Source organism: Arvicanthis niloticus, chromosome 4 (genome assembly GCF_011762505.2).
Source record: "Arvicanthis niloticus isolate mArvNil1 chromosome 4, mArvNil1.pat.X, whole genome shotgun sequence".
NCBI classification, from domain to species: Eukaryota; Metazoa; Chordata; class Mammalia; order Rodentia; family Muridae; genus Arvicanthis; species Arvicanthis niloticus.
In genome coordinates this window covers 41,432,236-41,452,696 of record NC_047661.1, presented here as the reverse complement: position 1 = coordinate 41,452,696, position 20,461 = coordinate 41,432,236, and the positions used below count along the sequence as shown (strand labels likewise).

Below are 20,461 nucleotides of genomic sequence, written 5' to 3'. Positions count from 1 at the left end.
AATTTAAGACTAGGGTAAAGTGGCACATTTAAAATGGGAATACACACAATCAAACCTTTAAAAGGATCAACTGATGCAAGAACAATGACATAGCACTATCTGTAGTCAAAACATTCATTGTATTTAGAAATAAGATTTCTGAGATTACTAACTTTTCCTACAGTGAGGTAAAATATACATGTCTGTATAGAAATACTCAACAGGAATATGTTTCAGAGTTTCCATTTGTCAATAGATTTCTGTTTCAATAATATATTATTATCCTTTTAAGTTCTGAAGACTATAACTGCAGATATTGTAAACTGTAAAGTGCGTGAAGAAGAAAGATGTACTTTTCATTTATAGGTTTTATGTGTAAAAGAGATTGGGAAAAAGTCATTAATTGAAGAGATACAGACAAGATAGTGTATAGATCAGAGAGGGTAAGTAAAAGATAATTTACTAACTTAGAAAATATAGGTTGCTGGTAGCTAGAAAAGATAAGGTAATATTCACCACCATCAAAGGCGAAAGGTAAACTCCACCTGCCTGTCATATGTGGCCCTACCCTTGAAAATAGAAGCAACTAGAGAATAGAGGGGGTTTTGTTGTTGTTGTTTTGAGTTCCTTATTAATTTAGTTTTCTTTCTTTTTTTTTAAACTCTGTAATCCTACTTATATTAAATGTGTCAGTGACTGACTAGTTGACTAGCACACTTATGAACACTGAGCTCTCAAGTGCAACAGATTTCCCACAACTTGACTACAAACTCCATGAATCCTGAATCACAAAAACAGTGATGAATGAATTCCAGTAAGAATTTTTAAACTAGCAGAAAAAAAAAAAAAACCAAACAAGGATAACTGGAAGTCAAAAGTTAAGGCTGTGAGAGACTGAAAATATAGAAGAGAAAATTATTTCATGGTGGTCCTCTACATAACTAATGATTCTAGATCATACCAAATTTTTATCTTTTTACCTCCTAAAATTAACCTCTCTCAAAAACCTACGATGTAAGAAGATACCCAACTCTTTCCCTATAATTTTTAATGTAGTGTTAATATTGTAATTAAGTTTTTTTAACAAGGTTGGAATTATGTAATGTCAAATGTCTGTGACAGCTCCTAAAAAAAACAAACAAAAAAACCCCTACAAGTAGGCCACAACCAAACGTAACTGCTATTGAATAGTGTAGCAACACACTCATTTTTACCTAAACTATTAAAGCATTCCTTACAATCTAGGTAGAGGGAGTTGGTTACAGACATTTCAAAGCTATAGTGTTTACTGCTGCTTAAGCACTTCACACCTCCCTTCTCTAAAGACTGATACAACATCCATTTTCCCAGTATTTTTTCTTTTCTCTTTGTTTTTCCTATTTTGCTTAAACAGAAATAGTATCTTTGAGAAATTACTGGGAATTCTCATGACCCCCTTCTATTAAAAGACTGACTTAGGGATAGTCAAAGCTAGACTTCACATTTTATCATTCTTTCCAGTCTTCTCAATTCGCTGATGGAGATTGCTTCTATTCCATCACTTCCCTGCCCCCAGGGAAGGCTTTCTGGTTTTCGGTCTTAGAGTTCAAAACTAACTTAGGCAAAATTCTGCCATAAACACTCAGAAGTAATTACTACCTTAGAAAGGGACCTTCTTACTTAAGGTTGGGGGCAATACCAGCTCTCATCTTTAAACTGTTAAGCTGAAATATATCAACGGCGTTGCTTAAATTGCTTAAATTGCTTAAAAAGAAAACAAAAACAAAACAACAACAACAACAAAAATCCCATAACTTTTGTCTCCTTACTTCAAAACTTTGAATTGATTTTTATCAATTTTTTAAAAAGAAAGACCTTAAGTGGAAACAAACAAGCAAACAAACAAACAAACCTCCCAGAACTGCATCCTAAGCTATTTGGACCAAGCAACTCTACCAGATATTCAAAATAAAAATTGACATACCTGTCTTCATCACCATCAACAGGAATAGCTATGCTGAATACAGAGGTGGCCAGACTGTTCATAGGTGTTAACTGAAGAGGGTTTGCCAGGGCATCTGCAACTGGAGGCTTCACAACAGGCTTATTTTCAGCAATGAGAGAAAGTGGTGCTTGAGGTAGGGGTTCTGATTTTCTTCTAGTATCGTCAACTTGCCCGACTAAAGGCTGGGTCTGAGTCTGAAACTGGCTTAGGTCAGACTGTGGTAGACTTGTTGGTGCACTATGTGTGCCTTGCGCTAAGGGTGGACCAACTTGCTGGATGACGCTGCTGCTCCGGCTGACTGGCGTATGGCTGCTCAGCTGCTGAGATTGGCCCAGGGGCGCGGGTACATTTGGCATAGTAACAGAAGTGGTGGGCACACTAGGCACGCTTGGAACGGGTACCGCTGCAGGCACGTTTGGAACTCCGGGCACCACGGTGTGAGGGCCACCAGGCACGGCTGGCAGCTGACCACTGCCACCCATCTGCTGTGTAGGCTGCACGGGCTGGGGCTGCCCAACCCCGGTAAGCCCGGAGCCTGGCTGCACCACGCCTCCTATAGCAGCTGAGGCCACTCCGGCCGGCTGACACGGAGCGACCTGGCCCACAGGAACCGGACCCGGGGCCACAGCTTCACTGGGCTGGGCAGAGGCGCCCATCATCTGGGCACCCAGGGAGGAAACGCTCTGGCCAGACGCCAGAGGAAAGCTGGCCGCAGAAGCAGAGGTCGCACTAGCGCTGGTAGACAGGGGCTGCGCAGGGCTTGGCGGCTGCAGGGCCACGTGCGGCGGCAGGTACTCACTCTGGCCGGATGGCTGGACCGGTAACAAATGCCCGGGTGGGATCTGAGGCTGGGGGTAGGCGAACTGCTGCGACAACGAAGAGCCGACCGCCGGGCCGGGCTGAGCTGCCAGGGCCACAGGCTGCGCCAGGTTGACATTCGGCGGCGGCAGCCCCTGGCCGACAGGCCCGGGGAAGGCACCGCCGGCCACGGCTCCCTGGAGCTGGGTTGGCTGAGCGGCTGCCGTCATTGGCTGCGGCCCGGTCGCCGCTCCGGGGAACGGCGGTAGCGACGCCGAACTTGGAGCCACAGCCCCACCTACGGGCGGTGGAGGCTGTGGCTGCCCAACGCTAAAACTCTGCGGCTGGGCGAGAGTGGGCTGGCTCATTTTCTCCGACGGGGGTAGCTGTGACACAGCAGTCAAGGAGCTGTCAGTTCCCGAGTCCAGCCCGTGCGCCCCCTGCATGGAGGCCACCACCACCACCACCGACCCTCCAGTGGCGCCCAAGCCGCTGTCCCGCTCCGCGGTCTGCTCCAAAGTATTGCTGTGCCTAATGCAATCCCCGGACCTCGTGAGGACGCTGCTATCGGAATCCCGCTCGTAGTACTCCATACACGTCCATCGGCCGCGCCGAAACGGCTCTCCGCTCCCGTGGTCCAGTTTGATCACGCGGAAACGAGAACTACAAGTGGCAGGGGGCTGAGATGGAGTTGCACTACTCGGCCCAGGAGCGGACACCGAAGTGGCGGCCGCCGCCAGGGTCTGGGCGAGTGCCCCCGCCACGCTCCGGGCCGACACCCCGCCGCCTCCGTTGGCCGGCGCAGCTGAGGCGGCTGCCAGCTGCCCATCTAGGATGAGGTTCGGGGACACGGTCCCGGGAGTTTCCGCATCCCCGACATTGTTGAGCGTCTCTTCCGAGGAGCTGCGCTCGCACACCTCCTCGGGGCCGTAATCCGTGGCCCGAGAAACGTCGAAGATCTCGGAGGACACGTCCTCCGTGCGCGATTCGTCCGGGTCGTCCAGGCTCTCGGTGTCCTCAGTGATGCTAGTGGCCACCTGGGCCGTGGTGACACTGGTGATCTGGAAGCAGCTCTTCTTCTTGGCCGGCATCTTGGACATGGTGGAAAAGGCTGGAGGACAGAGGCTCCCTCTGGGACCCCACCGGAAACCGAGAAGGGCCGAGCACGGGCCCCCAAAGACAAAGTCCGAGTTCGCGCCTGGGTGTACGGCCCACGCCGCAAGTCACGGGCTACTCTGGGCGCCGGCGTCTCGGCGCGACATCCTCCTCACCTCCCGCGGCAGCGGTGCCTCGATTCAAGCCGTCAGTGACGGCCGGAGCGTGGTTCAGGGGCGGGCCGGCTGCTCGCACAGCTCAGCCGCCGCGGTCAGTCCAGCCCGGCGCTCGGCGCGGTCAGCAGGCCCGGCTGGGGGTGGAGCGCAGGGCGCAGGAGGCGGCGGCGGCGGCGGCGGCGTGAGGGGCGGTTCTGCCCCGCTCGGGCTCTTCTGGCCGGGTCCCGCGGCTGCTCCCGCGCGGCGACGCGGAGGAAGAAGGCGGAGCGGCGAGGCCGGGACCGGCGCTTCCTGACGGGGCTGGAGGTCCGCGGCGTGAGGCAGCCCTCCGTCCCGGGCTCTAGCCCGAGCGCAGTCCGGGGGCCATGCCGGCGGAAGCCCGCTCGGGGGCGGGGAAGGCCGGCAGTCTGGCCTCCCTCAGGGAGCCACCCGCGGCGGCGGGCCCGGCCTCCTCGCGGCTCCGAGGCGCGTGAGGGGCGGCGGCGGCTGAAGGAACGGCAAGCGAGCGGAGGCGCTCGGCGGCGTGAAGAGACCGGTGGCGGCGTCTTCCGCTCTTCCTCGTCGCGGTCGGCTCGGAGACTCCGGAAAAACTGAAATTCAAACTGCTGAAGCAGCGGCTGCAGCTCCCTCCACTCGGCCAAGATGGGGCTGAAATGGCCGCGCCAGGGATGCTGGGAGGAGCAGCAGCCCCGCAGCCGCTGCCGCCGCAGACTAAAATGCCGCCGCTGCCGCAGCCACCGCCAGCGCCGCAGCCGCCGCCGTTCCGTGACGCGCCGGCGTCGTGACGTCACCGCCCCGCCCCCTCCGGTTTCCTGCAGCTTGGCGTGGAGGCTTTAGTGGGTTCGTGGGCGGGGCCAAGGGGTAGAGAAAAGGGAGCGGGTTCTTTATTTAAAAATTTTTCAAATTTAAATTTCACGCTGCAGGTTCATTAGGAGTTGAGAAGCCAGAGGACGGTTTTAATTTGCAAGCCTGGAACGTCGCACTGTTTAGTGCGGGCGTGTAGAGATCCTGGGTGACTGGAGGTCATGTGCTACGTCTAACGTTTAGCATAGTCTTAGTGGAACCTGGGCGATAGGAGAGAAAAGTAGGGCGATCCAGCTCCAGAAGAGGTGTTTTGCTGGAGAAAGCGAATCGCGATAAAAGACCTGAAAATATATGTGGACTACGATAATCGGAGAAATGAGATTTAAGAGAAACGAGGGTGACTAACACAGAACAGCAAGCCAGACTGAGTTAGAAAGATGATCTTTTCAGACAGAAATTCTGTCTGCCAACAACGGAGTCTGGAGTGGCTACTTGTCCAGAGTAAAGTCAGTTTTCGAAAAAGATTAGGAGTTAATAACATATTCCAAATATTCCCGGATTTGCTGTGGTTCAAGGCTGGAAGAGTTCATTTAAACTTTTGAGACATTTGAACATGAAATCTGCTTCTAGGTTCTAAAGTTGAAAAGCCTACTGTGTTAAATAAGTGTAGCACTTTTGATTGTTCTAAGGCTCTTGTTAGAGCCCTGTTGTTACTCGGTTTGCTTTGAATCATGCACAATAAGAGAATACCTCTTTCTTCCAGTACTAAGACAAGCAGCTCTGAAAGTGCCACTGAATTTTCCATTTTGTAGCTACTTCCCAATCAAAATCATTAGTCCCGTCCCTCCCTCCCTCCCTCCCTCCCTCCCTCCCTCCCTTCCTTCCTTCCTTCCTTCCTTCCTTTTTGTCTTTTTTTTTTTTTTTTTTTTTATGAAACCAGTAGTAGCCTAGGCTACTTACTTAAACCAAAGTGATCTTGAACTTGTAGTGAGCTTCCTGCCTCTGCCTCCCAACTGCTGGCAGGTGTCTCCACACTGGGAGGGTGAAGATGTTATTTTAAACACTGGCCACTCTTGAGCTCTTGACATATGAGAACATCTCTCATTTAGCTAAAATCTGAGAAGTTTTGCTGGAAATCAAAATGTCAGATTTATTGCAGCTTTTAGAGATCATATCAGGCTGACTTATTTAGTTTACTCAGCTCTCTCATCTTTAAAGAACTCTTTTATCCAAAAATGGATTGAGAATTAAAATTTACACGGAATTTTTTTTTAGGTACTTAGCTGTAATTTATGGAGATAGATATTTTAAACTCAATAAAAGCTGTCCTTCAAGCCCAAGTGACAGAGGTCAGTCTATAAACCAATACCTCATAGTAACATCCCTTTTTCTTGAAGGGACAGAAGAAAAAAGAAACTTAGTGTTACAATGCTGGTATTATTGTGGCTGAGATAGCTGATGCTTCATTTCTAAATCTATAATTTCAGTAATTTCTCAAGATACTAAGGTAGAAATAGTTGGCTTGTTAAATTCAATGTGAATTTATAGGAGATTATTATTATTATTTTGGTTTTTCGAGACAGGGTTTCTCTGTGTAGCCCTGGCTGTCCTGGAACTCACTCTGTAGAGGCTGGCCTTGAACTCAGAAATCCGCCTGGCTCTGCCTCCTAAATGCTGGGATTAAAGGCATGCGCCACCACCGCCCTGCTATAGGAAATTATTTTAATGTTGATGTTAAAATTGGTTATCAGTGGGTATTGTTGACTATATGAGTTTCAGAAAAATAAATATAATATGCCTGATCACAGCATTACATTATCTTACTATATTAACTTCCCTTCCTGATTATTAGTGTGATATTCTTCAACCACACACTTAAAGGGGGAAGAATAATCTGTAAGCATTCATCCTTAAACAACAGGTGGGATCTACTATGACATGAAAGTAAACATTAAACTAATTTGAAGAAATGAGAACATTTTTGCTACAAAGGGAGTAGAAAATGTTTAAAAGACATTTTAGGATTATAAAGTTAAAATTTAGATGTTTCGTGAAGTGTGTGTGTATGTGTGTGTGTGTGTGTGTGTGTGTGTTTGTGTGTGTGTTTAACTGTTTTCTTGAAAATAGCATTTTTCAAACATTTAAAGACCTTCCTTTTGTATATTTTCCCTTTAAAAAAATTTTAGAAATCATGAAGCTGAGACAGATGAATCACTTGAGCCCAGGAGTTTCAGGCCAGTCACCTCCCTACCTCATTAATACCCTGTTTCTTAGCAAGCAAGCACACCATAGGTTAAAAAAAAAAATGAAGAGAATTTTATACTTTAGATTTGGAAGAAATGAAAAGAATTCTAAATGTAAGAATTTTGAAATCTATGCACAAAGGAAAAACTAAACTATTCCCAAACTACAAAAAGTATATAATTCATAGTTGTCCACAAGGAATTAAATGTCTACAAATAACAACAAAAATGACAATAAATAATAAATAAATAATAAAATCAATAAAAAAAATAAACCAATAAATAGACTGCAGACTATTCACCTAAGTACCTTTGCTATTGTGCAGAGTTGTTAATAAGTAACATGGCAGCCCTGATTGGAATTGGAGAGGTCCCTGGAGAGCCAGACTTAAAGGCTTTAATGCAGTTATCCTGGCTCCATGCCTGTACCCACAAACCATGCAGTGGAGGCCATGGGAGCCCTTGATTACTGCTCTCTTAGCCTCCAACTTGACCACCTGACTTACATCTGGTACTTCCCCAAAGACTTCAGTTTTCATCAGGGTATGGGAAGTACATTTAGAAAGAACAATGTAGTGGAGAAAAACAACCCCAAGAACTAAGGCCCCATTTTACTGATGAAAAAAACTATGCTGCAACGTGAACTTTTCATTATTTGTAAACAGCATACTTCTGCTAGGCCATGGTCGTACAGATCAGTGCACCGATGGATCACTTCATAGTCGTCAGATGGTAGATTGTGAGCCACCGGTTCTCAAGAAAGTCTGCGGGGTGGTGGTGGCGCACGCCTTTAGTCCCGGCACTTGGGAGGCAGAGGCAGGCGGATTTCGGAGTTCGAGGCCAGCCTGGTCTACAGAGTGAGTTCCAGGACAGCCAGGGCTACAAAGAGAAACCCTGTCTTAAAAAAAAAAAAGAAAGAAGTTACTCCATCTCCCAGTGAATAATGATATGTGAAAGACTCAGAAGAAATAGTTTTCAGTAGAAATCAAGCAACTGTCTACATTAAGGAAAATAACTTCAGTAGTGATACTAAACCCAGTGATATTTACTGTACATGGGACAGCCTATATTCCAGCCATCAAGTTGATTCTGGGATTTAGAAGAAGTTCATGTTTGTTTTCTATGTTTCGAATCACCAAAGTATATGAAAAACACAAAATGAAGGAGTGTTTTTCAGCTTTTAGAAGGAATTGATAAAAAAAAAATACACAGTCATATAAGCAAACACTCAATGGATTTTTACTAAGGTTTTCTGCACTCCATTTCTGAAGCAGTATCACATTAATAGATCCTTAGAGTGAGACTATTGTACAATATTATCCAAGCAGGAAGGAAAAATAGACAGTGCAGAAGGACTAAGCTAATGGAAGTCCCTGGCTAGTTTAGTAACAGAAAACTCAATCTTACTGAAGTATAGACATCTTACTTGAGAATCGATGCTTAAATATCTTCACCTTTAAGAAAGTTACTATTTGATAGGCCTAGGATTTGATACATTGTGAAATAATAATGATCTCTCCTCATTTTGTAATGGTGAAAATCTCCCTGAGTCCCAAATACCTTTGAAGTTAAGGTATAATGTAGGCAGTTTGCGTTTTGAAGTAATGACTGTAGCATGCTGTATTTCATTATGGAATTTAGGGTGTAATCTCAGTGAACTAAAATGTTCACTGAGAACATTGAGTGCTCCAGTGTAGCAGCACGAGGAGAAAGCTGTTAATGACTATATTACTTTATTCTTCTGTGTTTCATGTTACTGGCAATAACATGAATAACATGTGCATTGTTGGATTGGAAAGACCAAGAATCAGTTCCGTTTTGCTATAAAATTGTTTTATAACTGCTGATAAGCCTCTTCAATCTCTCAGTTTCCCTCTTCTGGGAAGCAATGTCTAGCAGCAAGAAAAGACATCTTACACTACAGAAAGCAATGTAAGAGTGTCTAAAATAAGATACCGGGGCAATGCTTTGACACGTTGGAGAAATGACAGCACCTCAGGGGGCTGCTATTGGCGGTAGCATTTCCAATACCATTAATTAAAAAGTAATAAAAAGAAAGGAAGTATTGGGGCCAGGGAGGTGGCTCAGTGGTTTAGAGTACTTACTGCTTTTCCAGATGACTCAAGTTCAATTCCCAGCACCCACATGGTGACTCACAACCTTTCATAGCTCCAGTCCCACTGTATCTGGCCTCTACTTCTGGCCTGCATGGACACTGCATGTATGTGGTGCCCAAACTTACATACATTCACACAAATAAAGAAAGAGAGAGAAGGAAAGCAATTACTAGATATACATGATTTTTTTCAAAGGAGTCACATTCTGTCATAGATGAGCTAGCTTATTTGGTAACATTTAATAGCTATTTTTTAATAAATTGAAACATTTATTGATTCATATATGTGTGTGTGTGTGAAGTAGGTGTATGTATAAGTACAATTATGTGTTGCTTAAAATAATAATTTTAAATCGTAACTTCAACACTCATAAAACATTGGAAGATATTGCTAGTTTCTAGGCTACTAGCTTATCTCCCTGCATTAAATTACTATTGTCAGCTTATAATATTTTTTCCTTTAAAAAATATGTTTGAATGTACAAACTTGTATAAATTAGATTTTAATATAAAAGGTGTTTCAGCTGTTGTTCTTAGACTTTTTACAGAGTGCTTTCATGCCATGCAGTGGTAGCACATGCCTTTAATCCCAGCACTTGGGAGGCAGAGGCAGGCAGATTTCTGAGTTCGAGGCCAGCCTGGTCTATAGAGTGAGTTCCAGGACAGCCAGGGCTACACAGAGAAACCCTGTCTCAGAAAACAAAACAAAACAACAAAAAAAAAAAAGTGCTTTCACAGAGTGCTGAGACAGAGTCCAGTCGTTGCACATGGTAAGCAAGTACTCTATCCCTAGCCAAGCCTCCAGCCCCAGATGTTATTCATGAGGGATATTCTGAAGCTCATTCTAGATGGACTGATTGTGCCACCTTTAGCAGGTACAAGCCAGAGGCTGAGAAACACAGGGCAGAGCTTGAGTACCTTGTACTCCCAGTTGTGATTTAATTAAAAATAATTGGATCTTCAGTCACCAGAAGCAAAGCATTTTTAACATTTAGCATTAGAATGCTTAAAATCCTACTTTGAAAATATTACTTACCGAAATTGTAATTCATGATCCATGATCACATAAAACTTGATTGTTACTTAAAATGGCCATGTAATGAACTGCTTGTTGGCAAATTAACATCTGTTCCTTTACCTGCCTCTAACTTGGGATCTTTAGAAGACAAATTACAAAACGGAAGATATTGGAGGCAAACACAAAATCAAAGTGAAAACTGACTAGGAAATCAGTCCAATTTGGGCCATTAAGTCCCTGGATACAAATAATAAATATATTTTCTTCTTCAAATGATGCAATGTTTTTTACCTTTCCTCTAGATTTTACTAGTGATCGTTTTTGGATCTTCTTTATTTACTCAACAACTTATCTAATTCTAGGTTTTAAACTAAAAACATTATTTTTTTATTGGAACTTCATCAATACAATGGTTCTACCTTCTGTGATTGTTAATGTTGTCAACCTGACAGAATCCAGAATCACCTAGGAGACAAACCCCTGTGTATATCTGAGAAGGAGTTTCCATATTAAGTTGGTGAGGCAGGAAACCCTACACAGAATGGGAGCCACACCTGATCCACGGACTGGGGTTCCAGACTGAGAAGAGAAAGGCAGCTGAGCATAGTCATTAATCCCACGCTGCCTCCTGAATGCAGATGTGTCTGTCTCCCCTCTGGTGGACCAGGCCTTCTGATTAGTTTTCCACCTTAGTTGCTTTTTGTCAGACAATCTCTCACAGCAAAAAGGAAATTAAATAATACACCCTCTGAAAGAAAAAATATCAAACTCTCCCAGAAAATGTGTTTTCTTAAAAAGATAAATTATGTGGTAATTATTTATTTATATTATTAAAATACTTACCAATATTTTTTAAATGTTAGCTAATTACTCTGTTTAAAATAATTTTAAGTATTAGTATTTCTCTTCTTCTTTTTTTTTTTCCCCCGTGATGGGCTCACTATGTAGACCAGGCTGGCCTTGAACTCCCAGACATCTGCCAGGCTCTGCTTCCCGAGTGTTGGGATTAAAGGCATGTACCACCAAAGATATAAATAAATGTAGTAATTCAGATATCAATGTCACATTCAGGCTCTGATGGAGCCATCTGGCCCAGGTATTTCCTTTACTTTTTATGTTCTTCCAGTTTCAGTCCTACATGGATGAAAGTTAAATCTCTCTCACACTTTCCCTCCCCCACTGCCATGGGTAAATCTCTCCCTCCCCCACTGCCTGGTGTTGTCTAGTCTGGCTCTGACCTTGCAATATTCCTGCCTTAGTCTCTTTACATTTGTTCTTACAGAAGACAAAACCCAAAGAAGAGGAACTATAATTGGGTAGAGTTGACTCACAGACTGTGGTACTTTCCCTAGAACACATAGGTAATCCTTTTTTCAAGTAGAATATATGAGAAAAATCATTTGTTTTGTCACAGTATGCAATATAAATGCAAACAGATTGGTATAAATTCCAAAAAAAAATGAGAAATTTATTAAATCTCTTCAATTCTTTTGAAATATGATAACTGTTTGATAAATTCAGTGTTTCATAGATACTTTTATAAAGCACTGAGATTTTAAAAAATGAAAAAGATAAACCACACCTTTAACCCCAGAACTAATAAAGCACAAGCAGGAGCGTCTCTGAGCTCAGGACCAGCCTGGTGTATAGAACAAGTTCCAGAACATCCAGGGCTATATACAGAGAAACCTTGAAACAACAACAATAAAAACTAAAGCCAACCAACCAAACAACCCCCCCCCCCCAAATAAACTTTATAAAATGGACAAAACACAGTAAAATGGATTACCCCAGGATTACCCCAGGATTACCCCAGGATGGCAAGGAGTTTGATTTGTCTTATTTATCCTGTATGTCACTAGTGTCTATCATTGAGACTGACACATTAGACTCTATGGAAGTATTTTGGAGTACACTGGCCTTCCATTTATAACAGCCTAATATTTTCATTCAGCATTATGAAAGTGAGAAAGTAAGGGTGGCCAGAATCATAGAACATGAATACGCTGGGGGATGTCTGCAAAGATGATGGAGTGATGTCTGCAAAGATGATGGAGTGATGTCTGCAAAGATGATGGAGTGATGTCTGCAAAGATGATGGAGTGATGTCTGCAAAGATGATGGAGTGATGTCTGCAAAGATGGACCTTTGTTTTTTTTTTTTTCCAAGAAAACAGAAACCAGTCTCAAACTAGACAAGAGATGTTACTTTATCTTTTTATTGAAGCATTTCATTCTCTTGAAAAATTTAAAAAAATATACAGGTGTATATTGGAGTCTGTTGAAATCTGAGAATATAGCATGTTTAGTATTTTACAGAAAACACAAGATAAAATTTTGATCAGGAAAATACTCTGACAGCCATTTATTTTATTTTTTAATTAAATATAGACTTTTTTCATAAAATTAATCTGATTATCATTTTCCCTCCCCTGATTCCTCCCAGATCCTCTCCACTTCCTCACCCACTCAAATCCACACCCTTTCTCTCATTAGAACACATGCAACTAAATAATAATAATAACAATAAATAAGTTAAAATAAAAACAAACAAACCAGAGTAGGACAAAACAAAGAAGCAGAAAACAAAAGGGCCAAAGAAAAAGCACAAGACAGGCATAAAATCCCCGAGAAACACAGAAAACTTATAATAATAAAATCAGTAACCATAATATAAAAGGAAAAGATAGAAGGAGGTAGAAGAGGAGGAGGAAGCAGTGGCCCAGACAAAGACTATGAGACAAAAAAAAAAAAAAAAAAAAAATCTCCCCAAATACCATTCAGTTCATTTTTGTGTTGGCCATCGACTATTGGACATAGAACCTGCTCTTAAGTATGGTTTGAGACTGCATTGGAGAAAATAAAGTGTTTCTCTGTGGGCAGTTACCAACTGGAGATAACCTCAGGGTTAGACACAGGGTTTGTGTCCACTTCTCCACTCATCCTTTGGCTTAGCCCCAATGTAAGCTCTGTACATGCTGCCCCCAGTCTTTGTGAGTTCTTATGTTGTTCAGTCCTAAACAAGGTCTAGAAGGCCTTGTTTCCTTACATCTTTCATCCCCTCTGACTCTTAAATCTTCCTGCCTCCTGCGGAGTTCCTTGAACCCTGAGACAAGGAAGTTGATGAGGATGCCTCGTTTTGGACTGAGTTTCACTCTCTGCAAAATATCTGGATGTGTGTCCCAGTATCTGTTCCCATAAGAAAGATACTCCTCTGATGATGGCTGAGCAAGGCACTGATCTATGAGTATAGAAGAATGTCATTAGAGTTATTTTATTGCTACAGTCCTTCAGCAGAACAGTAGTACTTTTGCCTTCCCTGAAGTCCATCGCCTATCTAGTCTCAGGTCTTTGGCTCTTGGCGTTATGGGACATAGGTTCCATGTTATGAACTGGGCCTTGATTCCAATCAGTTAGTAGTTGGTGACTCCCACAACTTTTATGCCATTATTGCACCTGCGCATCTTGCAGGCAGGTCATCATTGTTGATTTCAGGGTTTGTAATTAGCCTGGTGTTTACCTTTCTCCTCTGGTAGTGAGCAGAGTACCTTCCAATACCATGGACACTAGTCAATAGGGGTGAAGGCTTTAGGTAGTTACCACCAGATCAACTTCTCTATGTTCAGCGGGTTAATGTAGGCATTGCCTTAAGCAATGGAGCTTTATTATCGGTGTATGAAGAACAATCAATAGCCTTGGTGATACATATTGCTTGGGGATTTCCATGGGGCCCTTTGCCCAACAACTCAATTAGATGTAACCCATTGCTAGCACTAGAGGTTTCATCTGGTGGTGAAAGATGTCTAGTTGGAACTTTGGCAACCCTGTTATTTGGTGGTTCCAATTTAGATTTCTGTCATGATTTGAATATGGTTTCTTAGGAGCCACGTGAGCGTGACAACATTCGCCATTACAAGATGGCATGGGCATCCTGTCCTCCCACTAGTAAACAACTGACTGCGCAGGTGCAAAAGGCAAAAAGCGCGCCAAAGTCACTGCCCATCCCGAGGCGTATTATGGGTAATGAGTGAACAGCCAATCAGAAGTGAACACGTCACTCTAGGGTGTATATAAGCAGTACCTTTTCCGGGCTTTGGGTCTTTCCGCTTCTGCTTATACAAGAATAAAGCCTTGTTGTGGTAACCACCCGAACACTGCCTCATGTGTCTCTTTCACGGGCGAAGGGGACACGGAGGGGCTCGGAACATCTGGCATTGAAACCCGGGATCTTCAAAGCACCGCGGAGACCCCCCCCCCCCCCCGAGACTCGGGGCGGGTTAAAAGACTACAGGAACAAGGTACGTCTCTGAGAGATATGCCTGGGGTGGAAGCCTTTGTTGTGAGCGGACTTTCACTCACCACCACCACTCTACTAGCTAGCCTCTTGCTTGTGTTGTTTTTGCTTTCAGCTATTAGTGCAAGTCAAGAGGTTTCAGGAGAGGGCCATCCTAGCATACCAGAACCAGAGCGTGTTAGCCGGCATCAGGCCAAAGAGCCTGGAGATCAGGCCAAGGAGCCTGGGGATCAGGCCAAAGAGCCTAGAGAAAGAAAAGAGTACTCAAAAGAAGCAAGGGCTACTGCAGAGCCTATTAAGGTTAAGGACCCTCCACCGGTTGGTGGAGAGAGAGTGGAGGACAAAAGGAACCCCCCCCCCCCCCTTTATGGCAGAATCTTTGGGGAACCAGAGCAAGCAATGCCAGGGATAGAACAGATGACCTTTGAAAATGCCACAGCTGAATGCTGTGCAGCCATTGTCCCTTGTAGGAACAAGGGGCTACAAGACTGGTTGAGAGCCTGTTGCGGCCTGGGAGGCCTCCTCACTAAGGCAGGACTTGCAGCAGCAAACTTAGAAATGGCTGCGGCCCTTCTCCAAGGTCAGGGACAAGATAGGCCCCCCGCCATGGCCGGGGAGGGGAGCTGTTTGTGTTTATTCCACAGGTGAAGACAATCCAATTTGGGTCCCTATGCGGCTGGTGCAGATTGTGAACAATGAAGCTAGATTGCAAGATGACGGCTCTGATTCTCCTGATACTGATGTTCGATTTGGGGATAAGTATACCACTATGGGCTATAGTTAGATCTTGGCCTGTTCCCATGCCAGTACATTCAAATTCTGCAGTGCTGGCGTTGTTTACAGCTATTGAGTGTTACTTGGTTGCCCCGTCCTCAGGGCGCACCCGCCAGCAGCCAGAGTTATATAATGCTACAAGTTTTCCATTAAATTTTACACTTTGTTTTGTGGCAGCAAAACTTTATAGCATAAAGGTAATCTACTTGGTGTTGATTTTAGAGAAAATAGATTGCTTACATCGTTAAAGATTGGTTTTGTTTCTCAAAAATATGGTTATACTCTAATATTACAAAAGAGGCTTAAAAACATAGTTAAACTGCCAATATTCCATTGGCTACAGTTGGTAGTTCAACCGAGAGTTTGAAAATTTTTGATTTGCCTATGTTTATAGAGAAAAGATACAACACGTGTCTTTTAAAGTTTACAGTTTAAATTTAAGGTTTAAAGTTAAAGTTAAAGTCAAAATCTTACAGTTCAGGCCTAGCCAAGCCTCAGAGAACAGGCCGGAGGGAGGTTAAGCGCATTTACACTTGAATTAAGACAATGCAGACTGAGCTCTGCAGCTCAGGTGCCAAAAGTTTCTTTTGTCCTGGGTCTTCACAACCAGGTCCTAGAAATGTGTTTACCAGAATTCGTCTTTTGTCTTCATTGTTTCTTGTGAGAAGAGGGATAAATCTAAGACCCAAAGACTTTACAACAGTCTGTGGGCTAAAAGTTATGATTATGCTGGAGACATTAAAATTATGCATACTTCCCTCCATGAGTATAACTGTACCTGCTGATAAAATATTGTTCAAATTGTTTTAATTTCTTTATATTCAAAGTTGTTAAAAATGAGATGCTTTGGATTCCTCTAATATATGTAACAATTATTAGAGAATAAGGTTGGCTTTTATCTGATATTCTCACTCAGCTAAAAAAGATTGGTTATTAAATAAATCCAAAATAAAGTTCAAATTTAAGATTTATACAGCCTAACTTGCCTACTCCAGCTGTCATTTCAGTAAATGCTTATAGAATTATTACAGATATAAAAGATGTTTTTATACCATCCCTTTACATTTCTGGTCAGTAAATTTATTCATAATTTTTAAGAGCCCATGAAACGATATTTGTTAGAAATAATTGCTTCAGAAAATGGTTAATTGTTTTACATTTTATATATATAAATATTGTTGTTGCTTTAATACAAAAAAATTAAGAGGTTAAATCTTTTAGTGTATATTATTCATTGTGTGATACTTTATTAGTGGATTTCTCTAAAGAAGTTTCCCCCCCCCCCCCCCCCCCCGCAAGCCTTTGCTCCAATATAACGAGCTTTAAAAAAAATTTTTTAGAGTACTTGTTGCTCCAAAAAAGATTCAAAGACAGTGTCTTTCAATATTTGAGACCTCAGTTATATCCTAATCAGATTGTGACACAGAAAATTCTAATAAAAATAGATAGTAGGGGCTGGAGAGATGGCTTAGCGGTTAAGAGCACTGACTGCTCTTCCAGAGGTCCTGAGTTCAATTCCCAGCAACCACATGGTGGCTCACAACCATTTGTGGTGGGGATCTAACGCCATCTTCTGGCTTGTGAGTGTACATGCAAAAAGAAAATGGTTTACTTTTAATCTTGGTTTGCTCTTAGTGATTTTTTAAAAGTTGTTTAGAGATATTAATTGGCTAAAACCTCATCTTAAGCTTACCATAGGAGGATTTAAACCTCTGTTTGATATTTTCAAAGGGATGCAAGTCCTAATTCCCCTTGACAATTAACTAATAAAAGATAGATAGCTTTGCTGAAAATAAAGTAAGCTGTTAGTTATCAACAGATAAATTATATAGACTATAATAAATTGTTGGCTGTTTGTGTTATTACTACTCATATGTCCACAACAGCCCTTTGACAAAAGAAACCATTAATATGGATTTGTCTTTCTTCATTTACAAATAAAGTTTATATGATAAAATCCTAAAAACATTTTAGATAAAAGGTTTATTCTTTATTCCACATAACAATTAAATTAGTTATTGAATTATTAAATTTGGCCTATTACATGACAAACATTTTAGACAAATTAGATAATCATATGTTACAGTTTTTCTCTATATATGCTTTTATATTTCCTAAAATTTACTATGCATGCAGACCATAGAAAAGATGTTTGCTATATTTACTATATTTACAGATGCCTCATCTATTGAGAAGACAGTATATGTAATTAAATCATATGTGTATTTTCTTGAGTTTACCCTGCTTCAACACAATTAAATTATGTGTTGTAGCCACTGTTTAGAATGTTAAAAAGGGTGTATCTGCCTTTGTCTTGTTGAATGGTATATTTCATGAAGTACAAAATGTTTCAGCTACACGATCTAATATCTCTAGCCATTTGAATAACATTAAAATTAATAAGGTGTTTAGGAATGCATTTGCACAACCGGTGTCGGTGTGTGTGGATCCTCCATTTTTCTTTATGTTATCCAACTTTCAGAATAATTCTGATTGTAAGAATGTTACATGCTTTTTAGCACAATGCTGGAATGGATCACTAGACCTAGCCTTGGTTGTTCACGTGCCTACCTTTGTGCCCATCCCAGTAGAAGCTGATCTTTCATCCTGAAACTTTCCCTACTACATCATTATTGAGACATAAAAGAGACTTTGGCATTACTGCAGCCATTATCATTGCTATTACCATCTCTGCAGCTACAGCTGTGACAACCGGCACAGCCTTGGCTGATCAGGTTACAGCAGCTACTGTTGTTAATCAAATTTCAGAAAAGACCTCTGAGGCTTTTACCATTCTACAGAAAGTGGATGCATACCTGGCATCAGGCATCTTGTTGGTCAATCAGAGAGTTGATTTGCTCCAAGCCCATGTGGAGCAGCTCACGGATGTGGTTCAAATGAGCTGCGTGTCAGCAATCCCACATCTTGTATTACACCTCTGAGATTTGTGAATGATGCATTTGTTCAAAGCCATAATCTTTCTGCTTATTTACAAGGGAAGTGGACTAGGGAGCTGGACCAGATGCAGCAGCAATTGCAGATCCAGATTTCGAGCCTTAATGGAACACGAGTGGACCCCGTTACCCCTGGCGATTTTACTTCTTGGCTTACCTCTGCCTTTTCTTTCTTTCTTAAAGGGTGGGGATAGGCCTGTTTGGTGCAGCCCTATGTTGTGAATTAGTGTTCATGTTATGATTGGTCTGCAAGCTCAGAGCCCAACAAAAACGTGACAAGGTCGCTATCGCCCAAGCACTCGTAGCCTTGAGCAAGCATCTCCCCCTGAAATTTAGCTATCTAGGCTAAGAAAGTAACTGATGACTGAGACCCTCAGTCGATGCACCCCAAGGGTTCAGCCCATTGCACTGGGTTGATGAGAGGTCTAAATCTAGCCAGCCCTTGCCTGAATAACTGTGGTACCTGAATATCTAGAGGTGTTGAGAGTGGGTACTCGACAGGGAATGTTCCACGAGTGTGGATAGATTTCCCGAAAGTATGCCTGATTGCACAAAGGTTTGATGCCAAGAAACCTCCCCTGGTGGCGCCCCAGGGTGGAGGCTCCCTTTCCCCGCCAAAAGGCATCGAGATGGGTATGGGAAGTATTCCTCATTGCACGATTACGAGAGAAGAAACCCATTACAATATCTCATTTTGCACAGGGGATCAGGCCTCTGCTTTCCCTCACTGAGTTGGTGCCGAGTTTGATAGGCAATAGGCTGTTCCATCTTAAATATATAGATAGGGGGAGATGTTAGGAGTTGTGTGAGCGTGACAGCATTCGCCATTACAAGATGGCGTGGGCATCCTGTCCTCCCACTAGTAAACAACTGACTGCGCAGGTGCAAAAGGCAAAAAGCGCGCCAAAGTCACTGCCCATCCCGGGGTGTATTATGGGCAATGAGCAAACAGCCAATCAGAAGTGAACACGTCACTCTAGGGTGTATATAAGCAGTACCTTTTCCGGGCTTTGGGTCTTTCCGCTTCTGCTGATACAAGAATAAAGCCTCGCTGTGGTAACCACCTGAACACTGCCTCATGTGTCTCTTTCTCGGGCGAAGGGGACACGGAGGGGCTCGGAATAATGGTTGGCCAAGGGAGTGGCACTATTTGGAGGTGTGGCTTTGTTGGAATAGGTGTGTCACTGTGGGCGTGGGCTTTAACAGATTAAGGGATTTTGGGGCGAGATTTTACCCAGCTAAATTTAGATCCAAGCATGGTGGTGTATAGCTTTTTCTTTTCTTTTCGCTTCTTTTTTTATTGCTTGTGTATACAACATTTATATGCCACTAGAGCAGAGGCTATGGACGACTCATATTTCCAATTGGGCAGGAGCACTTGCTTAGACTTATAGTATCCAGCCAACTGGTGAATTCTGCTATCAGAATCAGGCGAATTTAGCATCCTTATCTTTTCTGTTCCTCTCAAGGTGCTTTCAGACAGCAACTGCTTTCTTAATCCAATGGTAGAGCTCCTCAGGGAGATCAGGGGCGAGGCCTTTGGACTGAAGGATTCTCTCTCTCTCTCTGTCTCTCTCTCTTTCTCTCTCTCGTTTTTCGAGACAGAGTTTCTCTGTGTAGCCCTGGCTGTTCTGGAACTCACCCTGTAGACCAGGCTGGCTTCAAACTCAGAAATCCGCCTGCCTCTGTGTCCCAAGTGCTGGGACTAAAGGCTAAAGGCAGGCGCCACCACTGCTCGGCTAGACTGAAGGATTCTCAAGATTTTATTTCCAGTCACAAAATGGACCTGTGTCACAACAAGTGAGTCCCTCAGGACCACACCTATCTGGGAGGGAGTCAGGTCTTTCTTGGTCAGTTTGTAAATCTGTTCCTTCACATTGTCAGATGTTAACTTGAGGCACGTGTGCTGCCCTAGCTATGTCTGTAGGGCAGCACCAACTGGAACAGGCCCTTCCCTGAAGGGTGCATGTGACCCATGATAGCGGAGGTCTGGCAGCAAAGAGAGAATGAGGTAGAAAAACACCTTTAATATCTCTGAGTTCAAGGGACAAAGCACATTCTAAGTGAAGAAAAGCTTAAATCCAGGCATGGTTGTACATGCCTTTAATCCTCGAATTACAGGAGACAGAGCCATGCAGATCTCTGGAGTTCAAGGTCAATCTACAGAACAAATTCCAGGAAAGCCAAGTTTAGGCAGAGAGAGTTGGAAAATAGAAAGCTGGTAATA

At 43.1% G+C, this 20,461-nt stretch overlaps 1 protein-coding gene and 1 pseudogene across 4 annotated transcripts in view; both read right to left on the bottom strand.

The window, feature by feature from the left end:
• The window catches only part of Tsc22d2 (TSC22 domain family member 2), a 46,670-nt gene extending 42,809 nt beyond the window's left edge, over positions 1 to 3,861 (bottom strand). For all 4 annotated transcript variants that reach the window (XR_013109837.1, XR_013109838.1, XM_034500332.2 and 1 more), the window contains exon 1: positions 1,943 to 3,861. Coding sequence is in view for 2 of the 4 variants with exons in the window: in XM_034500332.2 (XP_034356223.1) it covers positions 1,943 to 3,861 (1,919 nt within the window). In the remaining 2 variants the exon portion in view is untranslated. The remainder of the gene's footprint in view (positions 1 to 1,942) is intronic.
• Positions 3,862 to 4,372: 511 nt separating this feature from the next.
• Positions 4,373 to 20,211, bottom strand: LOC117707317 (small ribosomal subunit protein uS15-like; annotated as a pseudogene).
• Between the last annotated feature and the right edge of the window lie 250 nt (positions 20,212 to 20,461).